Source organism: Egretta garzetta, unplaced genomic scaffold, assembly GCF_000687185.1.
Source record: "Egretta garzetta isolate BGI_Z169 unplaced genomic scaffold, ASM68718v1 scaffold149, whole genome shotgun sequence".
Classification (NCBI taxonomy): domain Eukaryota; kingdom Metazoa; phylum Chordata; class Aves; order Pelecaniformes; family Ardeidae; genus Egretta; species Egretta garzetta.
The window spans coordinates 1,901,580-1,902,733 of NW_009269998.1; the positions used below are offsets into that span (position 1 = coordinate 1,901,580).

Below are 1,154 nucleotides of genomic sequence, written 5' to 3' on the forward strand. Positions count from 1 at the left end.
CCTTCTTTTTGTTTTTCTCTCCTAACTGAGCAATTGATGGTGTATGCAAACGGCGTCTCCTCTAGGGCATGGCCGCGTTACTGAACATGCAAAGCCTCTGCACAGCTGCTCACTGTCACCAGGGCTGGAATCGCACGTTGCCAGAGCAAACTTTGGTGACGTAAAAGCTCACTTTGAGAAACAGTTCCCAGGACCCCACCGATCTGGACGTAACCAAGAGAAGGGGGGCCTTGCGCCATCACCACTGAGGGCCCGAGGGCGAGGCTTGGCTGATGCTCCACAACAGGGAGGGGGGGCGAGCAGCCCCGCGGGGTGCACTGGCCCTGCCGGGCTCTGCCTCCGTGGGAGCCTTCTCTCTGCCTCACCCACCGTGCTTGGCACCCCCTACTCACATCTACCAAACCTTTTACATCGCTGTGAGATGACGAGCACCCAGCTGCTCCGCACTGCGGTTCTCCATGGCCAGGACTCCAGGCAAACAAGCTCAGTAACGCTAACGTGGCAGTCTGGGGGCCAAATAAGTGTCTGGCACCTGGCCCCAAAACTATCCAACTGCTGGCACAGTTTCACAAGACCAAGACAAGTATTCTTGGTGAACACATTCCAAGAGGCAGCAGATAATGGACTTTGGTAGGAACTCTTGCCCACACACCAACCTTCTCTAATTTTAAAAAACAGCACCCAAAACCTAGCAAAAAAATATTAATCTAGAGAAAATTCTCAACATCTAAAAAATTTTGATCTGAAAATGGTGAGGGGAAGAGAAAAGAATTCAAAACTGCCTTCTAAAAGCATCAATTCCCATTTCAAGAGGTGAAGTTACTTCAGGCTGAAACATCCCAGATGAGGTTCTTATTATAGGAAATTCATACAGGATTTAAGTTGTTCTCATTTTCTTTTTACAAAATCCAGGATGCCATTATCCAAAGTTTCCAAGCTCCACACTTCACTCCACAAACACACCCTGTTAGGAAGACGGGTTATGACCAGAGATCAACTAATTTTAGTCTCCTGATCTCCGAGTGATACTTGAAAAAGGTTGGTGTTATGTAGAATTATTTCATTAGGGATTTTGAAAAAGAACTTTATATCAAGTTGGTTTTTTTTCTTTTTTTTTTCAGGTGCTTAGCTTCAACCTTTAAAATACCATAACA

The 1,154-nt window shown here is 46.4% G+C and overlaps 1 protein-coding gene across 1 annotated transcript in view; it reads right to left on the reverse strand.

Moving 5' to 3' along the window:
* The window catches only part of PLPPR5 (phospholipid phosphatase related 5), a 30,443-nt gene extending 30,204 nt beyond the window's left edge, over positions 1-239 (reverse strand). Inside the window, exon 1 of the mRNA XM_009647504.2 lies at positions 173-239. Coding sequence (XP_009645799.2) covers positions 173-239 — 67 coding nt within the window. The remainder of the gene's footprint in view (positions 1-172) is intronic.
* Positions 240-1,154: the final 915 nt, after the last annotated feature.